Below are 20,246 nucleotides of genomic sequence, written 5' to 3'. Positions count from 1 at the left end.
TCTCTAGACTTAAGGAGATCCTCTTCATACAAGGCAGAGAAGAAAGAAGTTGTCCGTAAGATCAGAGAAGTCAAATGCTTGTGGGAAGCATTTTTAAAATAGGGGATACTGTGATATCCCAACATTATGAAATAATTGAGTTAGGCAAGGAATGAACATATCTTGTCTCTTTTACATGATCTGTATTTTCACATAGTACAGCAATAAACGTGTAATGATAGATGGAGCTTGACAATTACTAAGACATCTATCCACCGTGTAGACAAAATGGCTACGATGTTATCTGCAAGTGGCCATGGCTGATCGCTTGTAAACACCACCATAGCTTATGGGCTATATGATGATGACTTGATGATCGGTTGTAGCAACCATCATCTTGTGACCGTCATCATGATGTGCATTGCATTTAGTTAGTAAGCTGCATATGCTAATGCCATCATCTTGCATGCATCCATCCATGACACCATTATACATTCCACCATATATATATGCATCACAGCCCTCACTGTCATACATATACATACAAGAGTAGTATAATTATGCTGTACATAAATATGTCCAGATTGATGTACTTGTATCCATAAACATTATCACACCAACTCATTCATCGGCCCTGCATATGACCACATCATGCTAGGAATACATCATGATGTCATGGAGCATCATATTATCACAACTGCATTGCAGCATATGCATATTATCATAATCACATTGCATCATATCTTCATAATCACCTTGCATCATATTATCATCATTGCATTGTATACACACCTAGCATATTCTCATGCAGATTGCGCTATGCTTACAATCGTCTTTCATTGCATAAGGTAATCTATAAGTGATTACTGTAATAATCATTATGATTACTACAGTGATAAGAGGCAAGGTGACTTCATTATTATAGTTATGGTGATAAGTGGTGACTATTCCATCGTGAGTCTTCTATGCATCGTGCACATATTTATTGGAGTTTGAATCATTTGCAAAAGACATCATTGTTGAATTGAGAACATAATATAAACATATCCCTTTGTGGATTGCTCTATTTAGAGCATTGGATTGCCTTTGGCAACCACCAGTGCAAGTGCTATAAAGTATAGTCAGAGACAACATCCTTCTGAATCAAATTTACATCAGATACAGCCTGTACAATAAACAACATTTTAATTGTACCAAGACATTGTGCATATTTGCATGTGATCCATTGTATATCAGAGAAAACATTACCAGGTTATTGAGCACATATTTATTTGCATATCAGACACCGCTGTCATATATGTGATTGTTATGCAATTATCATCATTATGAAGTGGCACATGTATTTGGAACTAAGCTTCATACAATTACCAGTCATTGTCAATTGTAAATAGCATATGCATTTGGAATTAAGCAGCATATAATAGGATTTTGTTATCAGCAACTTGTTATATATTGCTTGAATTGTGAAATTACAAGTAATGTCCAAATTCTATGGAAAGGGACATTACAAGTAGTACCATCTTTCTTTATGCTTTTTCATTTTTGTGCCCTGGATTTATTAGATAAGCTGCTGTGTGTAGATGTATTTTGGTAGTTTCCACCTTCAGAGTGAAATTATGGAACTCATCTTTGGATAGATAATTCATTTTAGTATGCAACAGACATACAATTTAATTTTAGGTTTGAACTGGCAAAATATTTGGAAACATCAATATTTCTGAAAAAGCATAACACAGGTTTGCATAGTTATTTTGTTATTTGCTTTAGTGTTTAACAGGTTTAAAGATAGGTATACTTTTCTCTTTTTCTGGGTTGTTTAATAGAACACCACAGATCTACCTGGGATGCGAGATTGGTCTGCCTCCAAAATCTATACCTGAATACATGTATGGAGGCAACCGTTAGAAATTCTTTCTATTTTCATATTAGGAAGGTTTTAAAATTTTCTCTTCATATGATCATCAACATAAATCCATTGTGAGTTCTGGTGAGGACAACTTGGAGACCAATACAAGCTGCTTTCAAGCACCGCACTAGAAACCACATATGGAAGGCCAAGAGTCGTAATTTGGAAATTAATTTATTTAGAATCCACCTCCACACTAGAAGTCAACTATGGAAAACCAAGTCACAACTTAGAATTCCGTATTAGATTTCCATTTGAGATTACTTGGGTCTCCAAAATGAGAACTTAATGATTTAACCAATTAAGCTCAATCCCTTGTACTGGAATACTCTCTATTGCAAAGTAGGCATAAAAGCAAATCTTCCCTGAGGTGGGTTCTGGATATATAGACAGCCTAACCAAAATGAAAATATATAATTTAATATTATACAGCTGCAGAAGATTCTGGTCTGCAGAAATTTGATCTCTATGGTGTAATCCGAATGGTTAGCTGGGTTGAAAGTAAATTATGAAGCTCATGAGTAGCAATATATGTGATTGATGTATAGGACAAAAACATAAATTTATGTTATAAATGCTGCCAGCAACACAGAAGTGACTTTGAATGGTCTGCTTTCATGTAAAAGCTGTCTGGAAATTTTTTCTGTAGCTGTGAGGATCTCTTATGCTATTCAAGGTTTTCCTATTAATCGCAGGAAACTTTCCTTCTGAATGTCCTCTTTGGAGTAATATGCTTTTGGATAAAACTCATTTGTTGCAGATTGGATATTCATGTACTTGTTTCAAATTTTTTCTGTTTTAGAATTTGTCTAGTAGGTTGAATTGATAATAATGTAGACAAGCAAGCAATTAGGCTGTGGAAGATTACTTTCTATTACTGATCTTAATTCTTTCTGATTGCAGACAAGTCGCAGTGTTGTTGAGTAGTGAAAGAAAATTGTATATAGTACTAATGTCTTCAGGTCTAAGCCAGTTAGGTAAGGTTTTTTTTGATATGATAATCATCAACAACTGTTTTGGTCTCTACCATTTATTGTTGGATTTATGTCTTGAATTTGGTGCTAGGGGTTGATTTATTGAATAACATCTATTTGTTTTGTTAACATTTATGGTAAATAAAATTACAGGCACTGCTTTGCAAGTGTTGGGGAGCCATGGCCTCCAAGATATCAGTAATATTCTTGTTGGAGTTGGTTTGCAGGCTCTAAGGTATTCCACTCAACCTGTTTATTATGGAACCCTTCATTCCAGCAGGTTTGCATTTTTCTTTCAACTTATTGCTTAATTGTAGTGTGGCTGAAACAGGGTTAATTTTGGTTGTGCGGCATCTTACCTGTTTCTAACTCGAAATATAGTTAAGTCAGGAGAGCTACTTGACATGCTTGAAAATTACCATCTTAGCACAGGTGTTGAAATTTCCAAATTTCCTTTGCAAAGGTTAGCCATTTTTCAGTTTCTTATCTTCAGCCTTTTTCAAGTCGTGTAAATTTTAAGGTACATTTGTGTTTCTTAATATGTTTTTGGAACACATGAAACAGTTGGGAGCACATGCAAATTGAACTTTTTGAAAAGTTTGCTCTTGGAGGTGTCAGATTGAATATAATATCGTATTCGATGCTCTTATTTGAAAAAGGTAGATCTTCTAACTAATTTTAATTTATTTGATAGCTACAATCAAGCACGTGAAGATATTCATGTTTGGTAGTAACAATGAATGGTACCTTGCAAGCAACATTGTATGCACTCTAGAATCATCATAATTTATAAATTTTCTTGCCAAGAATGTCTGATGCTACAGTATCAATTGAAAATGTTCTTAAAGCTGCTTTGTTTGGTAGAACTATGAATGGAATTGTAATTGATGTAAGAAATTTGGAAGTCATAGTATTGTTTGCATGGTAGCTTCAAGCTTGTATGCCAAACAGTCTTTGTGCAGTACTTGCAAGATCAATCTAAATTACAGGAATATTTGGGGAGGGACATCTCTCAGTTGCTGGAACTTGTGTTATAAATGGATAGAAAATGTTATAAATATTGTAATATAAATGAAGTTGTAGAACTGACTTATAAATGGATGAAGAGCATAATACTTGACACAAATAGAGAGACGAATATGTAAATGGAAACTGAGTATTCTATATGAGTTTGTACATGAGAAGAGTTCTTAATGTCTTGACTTGCTATTCGCCCACCAAGAGATGCTGTGAGAGTCTTCTTCTCTAATGTTGAATACTCCTTGAGGCATTGAATTTCCTGTATCAGTGAGTCGGCTGCATTTGTGCTGCTATGCTTTTTATTTTCTATCTTTAATCTGGGGGTTGATGACTTGGATTTTAGGTTAAAACACTATTTGTAGACAAGCTCCATTTTGCTTTCTCACACCCAGTCATGGAGGATACATATATAGATGAACCAGATTATCTTTTATGTGTCCCTGTGCTTTTTGAACATAAAAGATATGTTCGAAGATATGCTGTGGGTGCATTTGCTCTGATGGCATAGAGGATTATGATTGAACTTAATGAATGGGTGAGTGAGTTGCATGTGTGATCCCATGCTGTAAATTGATATCTCTTACCTGGGGTTGATGAATCTGGGTTATATGTCTGGAAAACTATATGTAGACAAGCCCCTCTTTGTTCTGTTACACTTAATTATGGAGGATCATGTATAGATGAACTAGCTTCTATTTCTGATAGAAATAGGGCAGCACACACAATTGAGGGGGGAGGTGTGAATCAGTTGTTTCCAAACTTCACAAACTTAAACAACTTGCAGATCTTAAACCACATATAAGATAGTCAAGTATGCAACCAAAGGTCCACAGGACAACATGAACACATACCACCAAGATTTTTTGCATGGAAAACCCTGTTAGGGGAAAACCCACGGTGAGGATGAACCCAAAAGATGATGTACTTTGTTAAAGGCACTATACCCTGGTAAAGGTATTATAATGGGAATGCACATGCATTCAGGCACCCTGCCTAGAGCTCACTGCTCAAATACAGTAGGGAAGGCCCCCAACCTTAGAAATTCATATGGATTACAATCCACAAGTCATGAACTGGATGATAGCATCTTCGACATGTTTCCAGGTTAGTTTCATTGAAGGACAAATACAACATTTAGATCTCTGCCTCAATTGCAGATCTTACATACTCTGGCCTCTCTCACACACCCAGTTGATCACAAGATCATTACATTCATACATATCATCAAATTTGAAGAAATAAACAAGGTTGACTAAACTCTCACCACCTAAATTACAAAATTACAATCATTTTGATACAATATTTAACTTGAACCAATACATGTTGACTAAGATATAGCTTGAACCATTAATATTATCCTCGAACATGCTAATCATCCAATAATCACTTTTTGATCATTCTCAACACGTTGCATCAGCAAGTTGACCAAGAACCTGAAGAACACCAACTCAACGATTGAAATTCATCAGTTCTGAGCACACCAATCAATGCAAATCAACAACACAATAGGAGCATGATGTAGAAACATCTGCGAGTGTAAACCATTTTTTGAAGCAGTTGGGCCCTACAAACGCGTGGGATTCTTGCAACAGTTCCATTAAGTGATCAATGTATTAACCATGGGGCAAATGATAGGTTCGTCAATGTGCTTTCTAGACTGCTAATAGTCTTTGTAAAGTGCATAGATCAACAACTTCAGTTAAGCATGATGACCTTAAGGCACAGTTTATTTTGTACCTCTTAGATGGTCTTTTGCACAACATGGGTAAATTATTTGTGCCAGAAGAGAGATAAATTCTGCTCATAAGATGAACACATTCCTTATGTGTAGCTTGTAATGTTCCCAATATTTAAGGTGTTATTAATTAAATTGATTTAATTAAGTTGTCAAAATTAAAGGAAATATTTAAATGTTGTCTTAATATTAATTAATTTAATTGAATAACAATAAAATAATAAAACATAAATAGATGTCACTTTGTAGGTTGGGCAAGTCAGCCTAATGTTCTAGATTTTTCTTGGATATTTTTATAAGGAGGGTGGATGGAGGAAATCAGGCATGCTTGGATTTGTTAGTGATTCATGATTTCCGGCGACGGAAACCTTTAGGAATTTAACAGAAGGGCCTGACAAAAAGCCAGTTCTTTCAAGGGGTGGATTGTAAAGTTTTCTTTGGAATCATATTTGAGATAAGGTCTATTAAATAAGAGATTTGCAGAAGTTTATTATTGATTTAGAAGTAAGTATGAGAATATTTCCAGTTGACTTGTTTTAAGCCATTGATGCTGAAGGCGGACCCCATTTAGATGGCAAGAACAATAAAATCTGCGATGTTTGATTTATATTATGTTTAATCAGGAGTTTTCACTTTATATATATATATATATATATATATATATATATGTGTGTGCGCTTTTGATAATTGGTGTGATAAGTTTTCTATCACCCATGGCAAATATATTTCTGAAGCTATTAATACTTGCCGTTGATATTTCCTAGTCTTTAGTTTAGCCGGGGATATAAGAGACGGGAAATATTTATTACTAGTTTGCTAAAATATTTGTATAGGCATATTTTTGCAAGTGTGATTCATTCTGCTGCCGTTTTCATGCTGGCTGGAATTGCAGCTGCAGGCTTATTGAGAAAATTGTTTCCCATTTGGGTACATCTGACATTATTGACTGCTTCTCATCTGTATGCTGTAGTGCTCCTATCTGCAACCGTTTGTAGAAAATCAGGCATGCTTGGATTTGCTAAATGATTTCTGGTGACAGAAACCTTCAGGAATTTTAACAGAAGAGCTTGATGAAAAGCTAGTTCTTAAAACAAATCAAAAGTAATAATAGAAATAAAATATCTTTGTTTGTAGAAGATTTTACTTTCTACTTTTATTCCAATTCTAGACTTTCATACCAAGTCTATAAATAACCCTCCTATATTTTATCATTCGTAATCTCAATTTGACATATAATAATAAAGTCTAACTTAAAGTTTAAACACCAATCTTTATTATCTATCATAGTCTTACATACTTATTGATAAATTATTTGCTAAATCAAACTGCCTTATTGCTAGAGTCTACATTGATAGATGGCAACACTTCAAATAATACTTAGTTACCGGTTCGAGTTCGAAATTTTGGAAAGGGTTATGGATTCGTTTGTACAAAAACATGTAAAAATTATAAAATTAAATATATATACATATTTATGAAGCCTAGAAGCATAGAGTATCATACAATCATATGATTTAGTCATTTAAACCACAAAAACACCATAAGCATAAACTTTAAACATGTAAATTGTGATCATAGCATCATGAATCAACTTCGTACTGTCATATATTTTGTTTTTCAAGTTCAACATCAAAGATTCAAAACATGAAAATTAATTCATAATTCATGAATCATAACAGCAAGTTCAATATAGCTAACAATCCAATCTTCCAACTCCACCTTGCACAAACTTACTTTTGCTCAATCACTTATTTGCTCACAAAATCACCTATTTGCACACCATAAATGATGTTAGAAGCCAAAATAGCCTATTTACATTCACTTTTTAGGGTTGTGGAACTCAAAACAATATCAAATTAGTTATAAAAATGCCATGAAATTTGTCTGTCGGTTCACACCAAATTCAATTTGGGCAGCTGAAATTTGCTTGGGTTTGAATTCTTGGACTGTGGGTTTGAACCAGCCCCAAGAAAATTGAACCCTATTCGAACTTGTGCCGAACCACACTAGTATTTCGAATTGGTTCGAACTCGGGCAAGGTTCTGGGGGCAAAACAACGAACCCGGGTAACTAAGAAATAATATTTTAAATTTATAAAGACAATTCAATTTTGTTTTTCCCAAAAGACCTTTATTTTGTAATCTACATAATAAACTTTTTCAATATAAAATATTCTCACAGTAAGAAGCTCGTATAGCGTTCGTTATCTAGTCCTAGATGCATCCGTTGTATAAAATAAATTAAACAAGCATTTCATTCAATTCTTACTATTGTACAAGTTTATAATTCACATTTTGATAAAATAAATATTATCAATTCTAGATCAATAGTTGCTCATGAATTAATATGGTCTCTAGTGAGATCTAGTGGACAATATGATTGGAAAATTAAACTGGCTAAAGATTGTATTTATATATAGAAAGATTGATAATTTAAATCCTTGAAAGTCTTTCTTGGGTCTTGTTCGAGTTTGTGTTGAGTTTGAGTCCAGGTAAAAATTTAGCATGTGGAGGTCAAGTCTTGTGAGTATAAGAATTTGATAAATGAAAGGGCAAACATATCTACAAGTGCAAGCAAGTTACAAAGATTAAAACTTTTAAAAACATTGTCCCAAAATGAAAAAGAGTGAATGGTTTAACAAAGACTAAAAATAATTCATAGGTTAGAAACATTATTAAATTTAATTATGAAAAATTCAATAATAAAATCAACAATTCTTACCTCCTTTTGGACAACCTATCAATGTCAAGGATTTTTTGTTTCGTACCTTTTCCTTCAGCCATGCTTGCCTTTGACCATCTACCTCAATACAATTCAACTACCATTAATTTTAAGGCTTCTACACCTTAGATATTATGTCTAACAAATGAAGTGTAACATCCCATTTTTCCTAACCTTAACTAACAACTATCATATCATTGAACACATCTACCTTTTCATATTCATGAGCATGAGAAGGCAGTTGTTATAGCTATGTAGATGTTCAATGAAATAGTAGAATGGCTATAGCAGATTAAAGAAGCATTCATTCAACAAATACAATATTTATAACTGCCATCATAACTAGCCATTACTCTAACAAGCTATTTTTCCATAACAATTTAATTATAAATAAAATATACATTACTTTTCATAATCAAATGAAAGACGGTTATAACAACTATTTCACATATTCAATGAAAGGGGTCTACAATTATAACAGATTAATTGAATCCTAGTCAGTTGTAAAGAGAGTATCTACTTTAACCATATTAACCGTCTAAACATATCTTCAACTGAACTTGCAAAAACATAAAAGTAAAATACTTGTTAAAAGAAGATAACTTGAATGCAAATCATATCTCTGTCTTGTGCAAGTCGTGACCTCTAATGGAGAGGAAAAGCATTGGCTTAACCTCCCAACTGTGGATTCTTAAGTATCTCCACACAATCTCAATTGAGAAAGGCCCTCCCTACTCTGGGATTAGGCTTGGAACACCATTGTCCTATCACTGAGCATCCTGGTGTTAAGAGTGTCAGATAGTTAGTTGGCTAGGCTATGGATACCTTCAATCAATCAATCTACCAATTATTAGCAACACTAACCTCTAGTGATCGCAGCAACAAGCATCCCACAAACCTACCTTAGCCAAGTATCTGTGTGGGCACTATGTACCCAATCACCCATCGCTAGACTTGACAAACAAGACCTATACATTGGACTACCATGACCTAGTTTGTTAGGTTATTTATATTGTTTGTTTGTAATTTTTTACAAATTTCTTCCTCTTATTATGCAGGGGTAACCCTCTGTACATTTGCTATTCACACCCGTCCTCTCGACCTTGCTAGTCATCCTCGATGAATCTCAATATGGCTGTGTAAAACAATGTATAATCATGGCCAAATACTTCCTGCCCAACTTGGGCTATGGCAAGCATTAATGTAAAAAATTCATGATGCTTAATAATTGTTTTCTTGACTCTTCCTGAGCGTGCTATTTCTTATCTTAGAGGACATAGAAGATGCCCTTGTATAAGCATTGCACTGCTTAGATCTCTATAACCAAGTTCTAAAAGGAAAACTATTTATGAAGGTAACAAATTATCAAAACTTTTATGCATGTTTGCACAGTCATACTTAAGTAAAATGACACTCCATTTGGAGTTGGACCTTATATACATTTTAAATGCTTTTCTTTCAATTCAGATTTTCGAGCCCCTTAGGGCCTGTTTGGTTACTGGAATATGATTTAGGAATTGGAATCTAAAATCCTTGATTTGGGATTTTGGAACTTGAAATCCATATTACAGTTTCTAGAATTTATTTAGGGACTTTGGTTCAAACACAAAAATATTTGATATTCCAAGTCCATTTGGTTCAAAATATGGATATATGGTTCATAAAATGAATATAAAAGTTATAGTGAGAAAGGCGATTCATATCTTCAATTTGTTCAACGACCTGTTCATGATGCTTCCAACTCCACACATACTAAAAATGTTGATGCTCATTGCAAAATAAAAATTTAGGAAAAAGTTAAAAAGAAAGCCAAAATAAATTAGATATGTGCGGTACTAGTTATTTTATTTAATCCAATTATATTAGCAGGTGAATAGTCAAAATTTTTCCCCAATTTAAAAAATTTGTGTTCATATGAATTTGTGCAATAATCTTTCTAATTTATTCAAGTGGCGCTTGCTAATTTTTATAAATGACATTCAAAGGGTGCTCGAAGTAGATGCAAAGGGTATCATTTCTTGAAATGCCTCTCTCTCTCTCTCTCTCTCGCTCTCGGTTACAACTCAATTAAATTTCAAATATATGTGCAAAAATAGGTGCTCCCAAATGGGCATCCAGATGTCAAACCCAATTAAAGTTCACTTTAGTTGAAATCCTCATTTTCAAAACATGGGATTTAAAATGGGAATTCCAAATAACAAGTATTTTGAGGGGTGAAGGAATTCTTGTTTTGGGGGTCAAATTGGGATACCGAATCCATGTTTCTCCAAATTCCAATTCCTATTTTGCAGACCCAAACATTGGATTAGAAATTTTTGAGGATTCCAAATCTCAATTCTCGCTCAAATCCGTGAACCAAACATGGCAAATTGTAAAGAATAGAAATATAGAAAAATTGCATGACTTGGAAAAGTATTATCGCCTTCTTGTGCTGGTGGAAGCTAATATGTCTGGTACAACCCGTAGCACTTATTGCTATTTGCAAAACAAGTCTATTATTGACCCACGACACTGTATGAAAGGTTATTGCAAATGATGTTGCACTCTATTGTGTTAATGTATTCACAAATAATGATGCACAAAATTGTAACCAAATAGTTATGTGGTCATGGATTGGCAAAGGATAGGCGACTGTGAACAAGAAATGGAATGCAAGAACGTATGGTATTTGTAGATACAATATGCATGAGGGATGAATTTGTGATTGTTTGGCATCAGAAGTCATCGCATATAAAGAGCTTTGTCTCTTTGATTGCATGCTCATTCACGAGCTAGAAGGAAGAAGGTGGCAATATGAGTTACAACCAAAAGCCATCAGTAAAACATATGGCAACTTCCTAATATTAATTTGGCCATCGCAAATATAAAGACTCGATAAAGAATATAAAGAAATATGGCTGTTGGAAATTAAATAAAGGCCCGATGGAACAAATAATAATAATATTATAACATTTACCCAAAGGTGGAATCTATAATAAAACATTGCTATAGGATGGAAGTAATAATCAAAACTTTGACATAAGATGGAAAATAATGACTTTACTCCTTATGTTTTATATAATGGTAGGTTACTTTATTAAAAATATATTGCAATGGTTCTTAGTTCGTTCATGCTCAAGTGAATATTTTTATTATCTTATTAAATGTGTTGACCCAGTTATCTCATGGTGTTCACTTAGTATATCCTTGTTTGCCTAATCCGTTTTCCTTGGCCATGCTGGTTTAGGACCCATACTTGCTAATTCAATGACAAGTGGTGCTCTCATGCCCAATTCCTTTTCTGGCAATGCTTCCCCCTCTTTTGTTGCATACTTGCAAGAGAAATTTATCATGGTAATAACATATTTCTCATCATTTTATGAGACCAAGATTGTTATAGCATATATTCATATTAGTCAACCATTTCCAATTCATATATCATCATTACGATTAACTCATTATTTGAATTTCCCATGAAATCATAAAAGATAACCAACAATTCATTTTCACATGAACCATAACGAATATCTAATTTAACCAATCACTCAAATTCACACGAAACCTCAATGATTATAAAGGAACATTTAATAATTAAGAGAAAACTGGGATGCAACATGAAGTAGCTAGCACATCTAGTAGCAATGATGTTGAGGAATTCTTTCCTTGAAAAGGGCTCAAAGAAAGCTTAGTTTGATGGTTGCAAATGAACATTCTAATGTCTTAAGCATCTATCCATATAACCAAACCAACTAACTTACATGCACAAAATGAATTGGCCACCACTTGTACAATATTAGAGGCTAGTTGAACAACGGATAGCTCCAAAATAAGAGTCAGTTGAACACATGATAATAATATTTATGAGTGGTTAATGTTTGATATTGGTTCACCCAACCATGGTATTAGAGCAACTGCCCTAATCCAAGATTCCCTTGTTTTTTCAATCAATATAGTTTCCTTGGATTTTTCTCTAAGGAGGGTGATGTCTAGCTTGTTTTCTATAGGGAACAAATAATAGATCTACAAGATCACATCTTTGAATATTTGTTTGAAATAGAGAGAACATGCCAATGCTATGGCATGGATAGAAAAGTATTGATGGAAGACTCAAGCACCTCTTCTAATTATGCATTAAAAACCTACTATAGTTGTAGTTCTTTTCTTTCCCTTGGTGGAACTAGAACACATTCCCCCTAGACTTCAAACATCTATGCTTTGTGTGGACGTCATGTTAGGTTTCCATTAGAATTCCCTTGTTTCTCATCCATGTGCAACCTAGGCACCTTAACCTTCATGGCTAGGTTTGTTTTCTCACAACATTTTATCCATAGTCCACTTAGACAAAATATGAGAATAAACTTGTGTAGCAGCTCCTATAGCCTTTCTTGCATAAATGATACAGCCTAGCCTTTATTTGCAAAAGTTTTCTTTTCTTTCACCCTTTTAAAATCAAATGGGCCTTTTGCTTAGTTTTAGAGGAGTGTAAAAGGGCAAGCTTGTTTTCTCTATGAGTCAAATAATAAATCAACAACGATTACATATTTGAACATTTGTTTGAAATAGAGAGAACACGCCAATGCTATGGCACAGATAGAATAGTAATGGAAGACTCAAGCATTTCTTGTAATTATGTTTTAAAACCCTACAATAGTTGTAGTTCTTTAATTTGCCTTGGCAGAAGTAGAACACACTTCCAAGATCTATGGTTTGCGTAGATGACATGTTAGATTGTATAGTTTCCATTAGAATTCCCTTGTTCCTTGACCCTTCATCCATTTGCAACCTAGGCACGTTAACCTTATTGGGTAGGGTTGTTTTCTCACAATATTTTGTCCATAGTTCACTTTGACAAAAGATGAGAATAAACTTGTGTAGCTGGTCCTGTAGCCTTTCTTGCAGAAATGACATAGCCTTACTCTACTCTCATGAGCTTTTTTGGTCTTTCTCTACGCATGTTGTAATTTGTAAAAGTGTTCTATTTTTTCACCTTTTTAAAATCAAATGGGCCTTTTGTTCAGTTTTGGAGGACTATAAAAGGGGATTCAAATGAAATTGTTTGAATCTTAATGAACGGAAAAACAGAATAGTATTGCATTAACAATGAACTCTTAAATAGAGCTACAAACTTTCATTATAGTGTGAACAAAAAAACAAGGTTGTCTAAATAAAAACTTTTAAATAAAGAATTGAATAAACAAACTAAATTATGAAAGTCGAAATGACCATTAACTAGAACTAGCTAAATATAGAGAGACACTAAAATTATTAAAAATATTCTAATACCCTCCCTTAGTGGTCTATCAACTACCTTGCAGAAGACAATACAAATCTTATAGTCACAAATACTTCAGAACATCTTGTTGTTGTTGAGACCCTCCTTGGATCTGCAAAATGTCAATGACCAAGAGTAGCTAGAAAATAAAGAGAGAAGGTGGTCCCCTTGTTCAGGATGAATTGCTGGTGTGAGAGTAGAGCCTGCCACAAACTCTTCCATTGACCCTCCCAGAATCGGCAAAACCATTGACCTGAAATGATCATGAAACACCCAGTCTGATGTTGGATAATTGAATTGTCATTCCTTGGAAACAAAGTTGCACACTGAGAATAGTTGTGGAACCCTCCAAACTATTGCAGAGGACCACAATATCCCAAAATTGATTGCAGAATACCATGATTCGAAGAGTACAAATCATTGTGTTTTCGGAGAAAAACGGTAAAACTCTTGAAATAATATCCTATGTGAACTTTGCTTATTACAAAAAAATTGACCAAAACCAAACATGATTTTTGAGGGAAAAAAACAATCAATATCAAACAGAAGCAGAGATACAAGTTGGAGAATATAGAAATGTTTTAAGGGAAAGATTTATGAAAATCCACTAGATAGTTTTTAAGGAAAAATTATTAAAACCCTCCCAGAATTTTTTAAGGGGAAAAATTAAAAAACCCATCAGATAATTTTTCAGGATAATTTGATTATAAAACTCTTTTTTTTTGTTGGAAAACCCTAAATTGGGTTATCAGGAGCAAAAACTATAAATAGAAATCCAAAAAATATTGGATTAGGGGTTGAACAAAAAAGCTATTTCTGAAATATAGCCTCAGAAAAGTGAAAACCCTTTCTTGAGCGCCCTGATTTTGCAGACCAAAAGAAACTGAGGTGGGCTGAAATAACAAAGTGCAGCTCAGGAAAATGGATGTTTGCTGGACTGCAGGCCTTCTTGATGATGTGGACCGAAAAAAAGGACCAGGAAAAATTGAAAATAAAATCCAAGCTTTGCGTGCTGCTGGAAGACAAAATCTTGACCGTCTGTAATAGCCAGAAAATAGACCCAGTAGCTGCCAAAAACTACTGGTCTCCCAAACATGGTGTCCAGCAAACGGCTGGTGTGGACAAAAAGGCATTGGGTGCTGGAATGATCTTTGTCCTTTAGTGCTGAGCTGGACAGGTGATCTTTGAAGGGCCCCAAAAAATCAAGAACAACGCTAAAACCAAATAACTGCTGCAAACTTAGATTCTGAGTCAACAAAAAAGACAAAATGCTGGGTCTGCGGGAAAAATCATGGATTAAATAAAGCCAACCGCAGATGTCTGCGTGCTCCTCTCAGATTAGTGCTACTGGTGGACAAAAAATCTAGAATCTGCAGGTGGTCAAACTTATTTTTTTGTTCACATATTGATATGCGTATGGACAATTGAAACTGTTTTATGAATGCATAATAGGCCAAAGTTCAATTTTAATATATATTGAGTACTAAATCAGTTATTATTTTCTTACATGGCATTCAAATGTTGTATGCTAAGGTTCTATGATGTTTAAATGACATGCTTTGTGCTTAGTTTCATATGAATGACATGTATATTTGCAAATTTCGGTGTATATTTTAAAATTTCCCTATATCTATATAGCCGCCCCCTTCCTGGAAACTTGGGGTAACATAGTTGTTTACTGTTAAGCATTTTAGTTAGACTTCTCTTTATGCCATTTTAATCTCATGCATGGAACTTGGAGCCTTTGGGCAATTTTGCTATATGTATGCTATATTTTAACAATGAAAGTATTTGAATCTCGTTAATTTGCTATGTATTCATTGTATTGGGCTTCTGAAATGTCTATGGTGAATGGATAATCAATGCTATGCATATTTGAATTCTATTTATATTTAAAGATTCGTATTTTTTTAATAGCTGTCCCCAAAAATTTGGCTTTGAATCGTACCTGTAGTGGAAGCACTTTCCCATCCCCTAAAACATCCTACCCCTTAAATTCGGTCAAGCATAGCTTTTTTGATTGATTCAAAGATTTGCTCTGAAATTGGAAGAGAAAGTAATAAGATGATGCAAACACCTAGAAATTTGATTTTTTCAAAGAGGTGATGCAATAGGGATAGTTGATGTAGTGTGCCATGATGACAAGGGCGAGATTGATTTTGAATGACAATGCTTGTCATGACTGATTCCGAGTGAGGGTAGTTTTGAACATAAAGTGACAATCTTAAAATTTTAAAAATGATCCAGGAGTGATGTTCTTCTATACATGTCCCAGGAAAACAATATGAAAGTCTTGGAGGAGTCAACACACAACAATTAGTTGGAAAGAGGTCAGCTTGGGACCAAGTCAAAAGTTCTATTTTGAATATGTGTCAATCTTGCAGCAGCAGAAATGTCCTGGGTCAAATCTGTACCTACAATTTTGAACATGATAGAGCAACAGCAAATTTAGGTTCTGAGAATTTTCTTGGTTGGGACTGAATTCTATTTCTGATGAGAAATCTGAGTTTGAGTTCTGTGGTGAACCAAACTGAAAACAATCCTGCAAAGTGGTGCAAAACAGAGGGTCTGGGTGACCATAAGAGTGTAAAGTATTCATTGCTACACTTGCAAATTTAAATATATTACAGAAACACATGCATTTACCCCCCAGGCATTTTGTTTCTCATAAAATTACATAAAGACACGTGTGCGGTACATTGTCAATTTTCAAACATGGTCACAGATCTCTAGAAACAATCTTGGATGAATGTCTAATGCATTCATGGCTCTGAGTGTTCAAGAAAGCACACATTATTTCAGTAGTGTCAGTTTTTGTCCACTGTTCTTGAAATTTCAACAGTACTTGGATGTACTTTTTTCTAAAAACTAAAGCAATTTGGATGAATTTTTTTGTTATGAAGGTTGAAAATTAAATTTCTATCTACAGAAAAAATATAGTGTAAAAGATTAGTTGGATGAACTTTTGAATTCTGCTTTAGATATAAGTAGGCACTTCTTCTTCTCTGTGTATTTTTCCTTGTTGGTATTCTTTTGTTCAATTTGCTTATTTTAGTTATAAGTAAATCTTTTGGGTCCTGCTTGGAAATATACAGGTAGTGCATGGTTCGCAAGGTCACTCATCTTGACTACCGATTATATATTCTTGTGTGTTGAAGATTTGGTGCAGTTTGGATCTGTCTCAGAGGAGGCTGTAATTTCAGAGCCTTATTTTGTTCTTGAAGCATGGTCTTCTGTATGCAGCATCTTAGAATTGGTGAGTATTGTTTGCCTCAAATGGAAGCTTTGTGTACTGTAAATTGTAATTTTTGCTAATTAGTATTGCAACCTATTTTTATTAGATAGGAGAAATATCTGATTGGCCTTATAATTAGTTTTCTCTTGGCATGGCATGATTTTATGTGCTCCACAGGTCATTGAATCTGAGCAATGTTGGTCTGTAACATTAGTGTTTAGCAACATCAGCTATGGGAAATTTCAACATGTCACAGATAACAGAGTTTTCCAATCCAATGACAGTACCGAAGCATATAAAAATGACTTAGGTTGCGTTGCCTGGAAGCTGAAAGGATTTACAGAAGACACATTGCTGAAGTTTATCACCTTGCTGAGGGCTGTTTATATGGAAGCTACAATGCATCCTTTATGTGTAAAAAATATCATGTAATTCTATGATCGTGTTGCTGGTCTTGAGTGTCTTATCATCATTTCTGTGTCATAACGGGCTTGGATTTCACCTTCTTGTGATTGCTGCGCATTTCTTGTTTATACCTATGCATATTTAGGGTGGGCAGTAAGCAAAATCTTTGAACTGCCGGAAGAGTTGTATATTTGGGTTTGTTGAAGTATCCCTTTGATGCCAGATCTTCACGAATGTAATTCTTTGGAATGGTCATTTGTATATATCAATCAACGATTGTCTTACAAGTCAGTGATGCCAATTGACGATTGTTATCCAACTCAGTGATGCCGGGGTTTGGTCTTGTCTGGATTGAGGTGTGTGATTTTTTTTTATGTACTTCAAAAGTTTCTTGCAGATTCTTTTGGGTTAATCAGGCTCTTCTTGCAGGAATTTTTGTCGTTTCATCAGTCAACAAGCAGTTTGATGCTCAGAGAAATAGAATTTCTCTCCATGGTTGAAGTATGTTTCTCAAGATTACTAAGATTTTAACTTCTCCTTGGTTATGTCCTTTGGAAAAAAGTGCATACATTTGATACCTTGATATTCTTGCAGAGGTGCAAAATAATCCAATTAGAGTTCTGGATTTAATGGCTGTTGAATGAATTGTGGTGTTACATTTTCATCCAAGGCATTTGCTCTTAACATGGTCATGGACAAAATTATAATTTCAAAATTCCAATTTATTACTTGATTCTGGCTTTGACAACCTCCACTATATTACAGGAAAGGCTTTTGAAATTTGGTACATGCTAACGAATTATATTGTTTGGCAGGTAGGAAAGTTCCATTCTTTTCCATAAAGATCAGATTCTGAAGGATTTCTGCTGTCAAACATTGAGAGCCCTGGAAACCACTGTAGAAGTCTACTGCCTTGCTTTTGTCAGCCTTATTCTTGTAGTAACCAGGGATATTCATACCAAGCATTTTTATTGTCTCTTCATGTACTTATTGTACCATAGCCACTGGAGGTTTCCTAGTTTACATATTTTAACTAATCAAGGGGATTTTTCTGTTGTATCCCTAGTTGTCAGTAGCCTGTAAATTTTCAGTGGCTGTAGATAATTCTTTTAGCTGTATTTCATTACTTTTTTCTTTGATTTTATTTAGTTATAAATAGTAAGTAAACAGCATCAGATGGAGGGAGTCTAATCAAGGATAAGTCTGATTTTGTATGATGGTTCATCATTCCTCTAAACTGGACCAGTATTTTGCTTTACTCTTGTAGAAATTAAATTGCAAATAATCATAAATTTATGCTATAGCTTTGTGTCAGATTGAGAGACAGCAGAGTAACAAACCCATGGTTTGATTGGTTGGATATTTGTGAGTTATATTACCTTCTATCGAAGTTTCAAAATCCAATTCCAACTTTGTTTTTTTCAGACTATAAAACTTCCCACAGCTAGCCGTACCTAGAAAAACAAAAACAATTGGACTTCAAATAAGGGCTTAGCAACTAATTTTAAACGTATGCTTTCCTACTACCATCTACCATTCGGGAGTATGTTCTATTTGATTTTGGTACCATATATGGTGATAAAACACAAAATGAACTCTAAATCCAGTAAAGCATAAAATGGTCTATTTCTCCAGGAAAATTGATGTATTGTGTTTCAAAGGTGTGGCAATAGACAAGAACATTGTATCTCATGTCAACACTATTGTTGCTCCCATCAAAATTTTCCTTGATGGATGATACTATGAGAATTTTTTTTTCTAATTAAGGTAGGACATCCCAGTTGTCTCTCTAGTTTTGAGGACAGAGATGGTAAGATGGACACGTTTCCGGTGTAGATGTATTTCTTTGGGCCATGTTTTTAGAGGACAACAGGGGACAATTAATAAGAACAAGAAACTTTTTAAAAAATATAGAAAAATGTTAAATATTCATACCAGAAGATTGATGAAACATTAATCATAAATCTTACAAAAACTTAATACATAACATCAAACTTAATACAATAATATCTGTTGCCACTGTCGCTGCCGCTGCGATTAGGGCTTCTGCCCCCATTTCTTGCAAGGCTGCTTCAATGCTGGTTGCACTATGGCTTTGTTCAGTGGTGGCAAGGTGGGCTCATTGCCCCCGCCCTGCCCTGGCATTCTAGACGTTTTTACTACCCCTTTGGTCCATGCCCCTAGGGACTCCGTCGTTCCTTCTGCAGGGGTTCTTAGATGGCTGCTGGTGGTGGCCTTGGGCCTAATGTTAAGTTGGGAGGGCCTCGCCTCCCAAAATCTTCTGCCGGATTTAACTAGAGTTATGCTCATACTGCTAAGTCTGCTTCTACTGACCCTTAAAGGATAAAAGCTCATCCCATTTCCAGTGCCAAGAGTCAAGACCTCACCCGTGGTGGTTTGTGGCCCTGACGTGGTGGAGAATATTGACTGCTACCAACAACATGGGTTGGTGGGGATTTTTGCAGGTCTTTGGCTTTCTCTGTCGGATCTTCACTGTTGGGTAACTAATAGTTGGAAACCCTTTGTCTTTGATGATTTTTACCTTACCTTCGTGCTAAGGTTTTCATTATTACTATCTTTTCTTCTTTTGAAGATCAAGATCTTATGTGAGCAAGATGTGGGTTTGGGGGATCATTTCCTTTATGCCAAACCGTGGACACTTTCTTTCAACCCTCTTATTGAACTACTTAAGTGTGTGTTCGGTATGGGTTCGCCTTCCTAATCTTCGAGTGCATTTTTGGGAGATGTCTTGCTATGAGGCTGTTGGGAACTCAGTTGGGCGGTTTTTGAAGGCTGATGATGTAATGGTAGCATTGGGCCTTACTACTTTCACCCATAGTTTGTTTGACTTGAACTTGTCTTAGCCACTTCTTGGTGATGCGGTGCTCATGGCTAGGGATTGACTATGTACACAAGTGCTAGACTACGAGGGCTTCTCCTTCTACAGTTGTCGTTGCTTTGCTATCGGTCATTTAGCTTTAGATTGTGACCTTCAAAGGAACTACTACTTAGTGGAAGGA

General features: G+C 34.9%; 1 protein-coding gene across 4 annotated transcripts in view; it reads left to right on the top strand.

Moving 5' to 3' along the window:
• Positions 1–18,527, top strand: part of LOC149565134 (uncharacterized) — a 40,170-nt gene extending 21,643 nt beyond the window's left edge. Inside the window, exons 6-14 of one of the 4 annotated variants that reach the window (XM_089818681.1) lie at positions 2,789–2,862; positions 3,013–3,094; positions 3,191–3,322; positions 3,424–3,518; positions 16,682–16,842; positions 16,999–17,582; positions 17,656–17,727; positions 17,821–17,896; positions 18,042–18,527. In XM_089818681.1, the coding sequence (XP_089674807.1) occupies positions 2,789–2,862; positions 3,013–3,094; positions 3,191–3,322; positions 3,424–3,518; positions 16,682–16,842; positions 16,999–17,253 (799 nt within the window). In that variant the 3' untranslated portion in view covers positions 17,254–17,582; positions 17,656–17,727; positions 17,821–17,896; positions 18,042–18,527. Of the gene's footprint in view, positions 1–2,788; positions 2,863–3,012; positions 3,095–3,176; positions 3,323–3,423; positions 3,519–16,681; positions 16,843–16,998; positions 17,583–17,655; positions 17,728–17,820; positions 17,897–18,041 lie in introns of all 4 variants that reach the window. The other 3 variants (XM_089818682.1, XM_089818680.1, XM_089818683.1) reach the window with 3 other exon arrangements.
• The last annotated feature ends 1,719 nt before the right edge of the window (positions 18,528–20,246 follow it).

This window comes from Cupressus sempervirens, chromosome 3, assembly GCF_028749045.1.
Source record: "Cupressus sempervirens isolate cs-2001-9-10 chromosome 3, ASM2874904v1, whole genome shotgun sequence".
NCBI classification, from domain to species: Eukaryota; Viridiplantae; Streptophyta; class Pinopsida; order Cupressales; family Cupressaceae; genus Cupressus; species Cupressus sempervirens.
This window is presented reverse-complemented; position numbering and strand designations above follow the sequence as displayed.